The following is a 2,343-nucleotide window of genomic DNA, read 5'->3' on the forward strand; positions in this document are numbered from 1 at the left end:
TCCCTGCAAAAGGGTCACACTTTCCTGTTTCTTTGCATATTCTACATTTTTTATATTTGAATGTCATTACTAGTAGATTGTAACAATTTTGGATTCAGGTGTCACCAATTTATTCCACACTCTGTTGCCACTGATGTCCTTTACAGCTCAAAATTACTGATTATTTAAAACAAAACAAAAAAAAAACAACAACAAAAAAAAACTTTTTTAATATCCTAAGCCTGGCTTTCTAGGGATTGTCTCAGGGTCAGGATAGGTTAGTGGTCAGCCAATGATTGATCAGAGCTTGTGCTTAAACAAAGGTCAGGTGATGTCTGCCTTTACTTTCTGTGTTTGCAGCCTTCATCGTCAGCCAGGGACAATTGGCTTTGTGCTGCTCCTTCTGGTCTTTTCCTGAGCTTGAAAGAAGCCTGTGCATGTGCAGGCCACAATGGATAAATAGGATCTTATCAAAGCCCTTGTTGGCTCTGGCATTCATTCCCCCAACCCCCTCGTTACATTTCTTGTGGATCTATTGCTTGCTCTGGCTAGTGTGAAGAGCTCAGGCTAGCTGTGGCGTTGGCCTTCCCTGATCATGTGCTACTTAAAATGCTGTTGTTTCTGGCAGTGCCCTTGGGCATATTTCCCTCTTACCGCTGAAAATAAAGTCCGTACCCTCTGCTGCCAGTCCTCTCTGCCTGCCACACACTGGTAGAACTTCTACACTCCAGAGCTGGAAGTTAAATGAGAGTAACCCCAAAGGAAGAAACCACAGGCTGTCCTTCCTGAGATTCAGTGGACAGTTTTGAATAAATACTCAGTTTTTGGTATGCATTGGTCATTTTCCAAAGTTTTTCATGTTTGTTTTTTGCTATTTTGCCCAGTTTTATTGTTGATTTTTGTGAGGACTGCCAAGCTCATCACTCAATGATTTTCAAAGGCTCACCCTCAATTAATTCAATTTTGATTAACTTGGGTTTACCTTGGCAAGCACAGAGCCTGGCTGGCACATGTGAGGATGTCAGTAGAAGGATTATTACAGCAAAGCAGAAAGTTATCAGAACATATGGAGAGCAAGGGAGAGACAGACACTGGAGGAAAATGTTTGGGCTCTAAATTAGGAGGAAAATCTGTATTGCCCTATATTTAACCCCGATTTGATCAACTAAGCCACTTCCTCTACCTGGCATCATTTTTTCAGCCTATAAAATTATGGATTTAGATGACACGAGATAAGACATATTCCTTCTCTCATGTCTCTGGAATAGCCAGAGATGGGTTCACAAGGTGATATTGATGAAATGACCAAGAGAAAGGGAACAGCCAAAACAAAGTTGATTGGCAAAAGAGGCCCAGGCTTGGCTATGATAATTGGAGGTGGCTGGCTATCAGAGGTTGGTGAACATAAGTGTTTCAGTCTGAATGTCAATGGGTCAACTTTCCTTAATATATTTAGAGATTTAGCTACTCTGGTTAAAAAATAACCCCGACTTCAGCCTGATGAAACCAAAAAATCAAATATTAAAAGAAATCAGTGTATTAAACCCTCTACCAAAATGTTTCAAAAATCAAGCAGATATATCAGTCACAGGACAGGTAAGAAGATGGTCACCAAAGGAGTTTCAATGCCCAGAGAAAGGGGAAAAGCTCTTTTTTTTTTTTGAACTGAAAAAGACAAAAAAATTTTTATTGCCATAAATTAATCCAGTAGGTTTATTTGTGGAAGCACGCATCAGTTGGTTAGGGCAATAAGCGCCTCTACCACGTTGCCTATGTGTTCCCGCAAGCTGCGTTCTGCTGCTGCTTGAGATATCTCCATCTCGGTCATTATCAGCTCCAGATCTTCCTTCTTGATAGTGACTTTTGCCAGTTCTTTCTCCCGCTCCTGTTTGGCTTTCTGCTCCCGGGACCTTCTGTCTCCAATCACGGACATGGCCGTCTCCAGATTGGAACTCTGGATCTCCTTCTCCTCCGCATAGTCGGTGACCCGCTCCAAGTCCGCCGCACCGCTGTCGTGCTTCCGTGGCTTCTCGGGAGGCCGCTCTGGTCCACTGGTCTCAGTCTCTAACTCCAGCTCCACATCTCCCTCAGTCGCCGTATCTATTTCACTACGCCGCCGCATCGAAAAGCTCTTTCCATGAGCATTGCAGATAAGTTTTCTTATTAATATCTATCACAATAAAATTAACCCATTGCATGAGTACAGAGCACGTTATTTTTTAAAATTTATTTTATTTATTTATTTTTTTGAGACGGAGTCTCACTCTGTCACCCAGGCTGGAGTGCAGTGGCGCGATCTCAGCTCACTGCAAACTCTGCCTCCTGGGTTCAGGCCATTCTCCTGCCTCAGCCTCCCGAGTAGCT

The 2,343-nt window shown here is 42.9% G+C and overlaps 1 protein-coding gene across 1 annotated transcript; it reads right to left on the minus strand.

Moving 5' to 3' along the window:
• Positions 1-1,645: 1,645 nt before the first annotated feature.
• On the minus strand, positions 1,646-2,101 carry LOC111524224 (huntingtin-interacting protein K-like). Its single transcript, XM_023189350.2, has one exon. The coding sequence runs from the start codon at positions 2,099-2,101 to the stop codon at positions 1,712-1,714; it is 390 nt and encodes a 129-aa protein (XP_023045118.1). The 3' UTR covers positions 1,646-1,711.
• Positions 2,102-2,343: the final 242 nt, after the last annotated feature.

Source organism: Piliocolobus tephrosceles, unplaced genomic scaffold (assembly GCF_002776525.5).
Source record: "Piliocolobus tephrosceles isolate RC106 unplaced genomic scaffold, ASM277652v3 unscaffolded_7042, whole genome shotgun sequence".
NCBI classification, from domain to species: Eukaryota; Metazoa; Chordata; class Mammalia; order Primates; family Cercopithecidae; genus Piliocolobus; species Piliocolobus tephrosceles.

What these genes read in the sequence shown, in the direction of transcription:
- LOC111524224 (XM_023189350.2), bottom strand. Translation starts at nt 2,101, where the DNA reads ATGCGGCGGCGTAGTGAAATAGATACGGCGACTGAGGGAGATGTGGAG.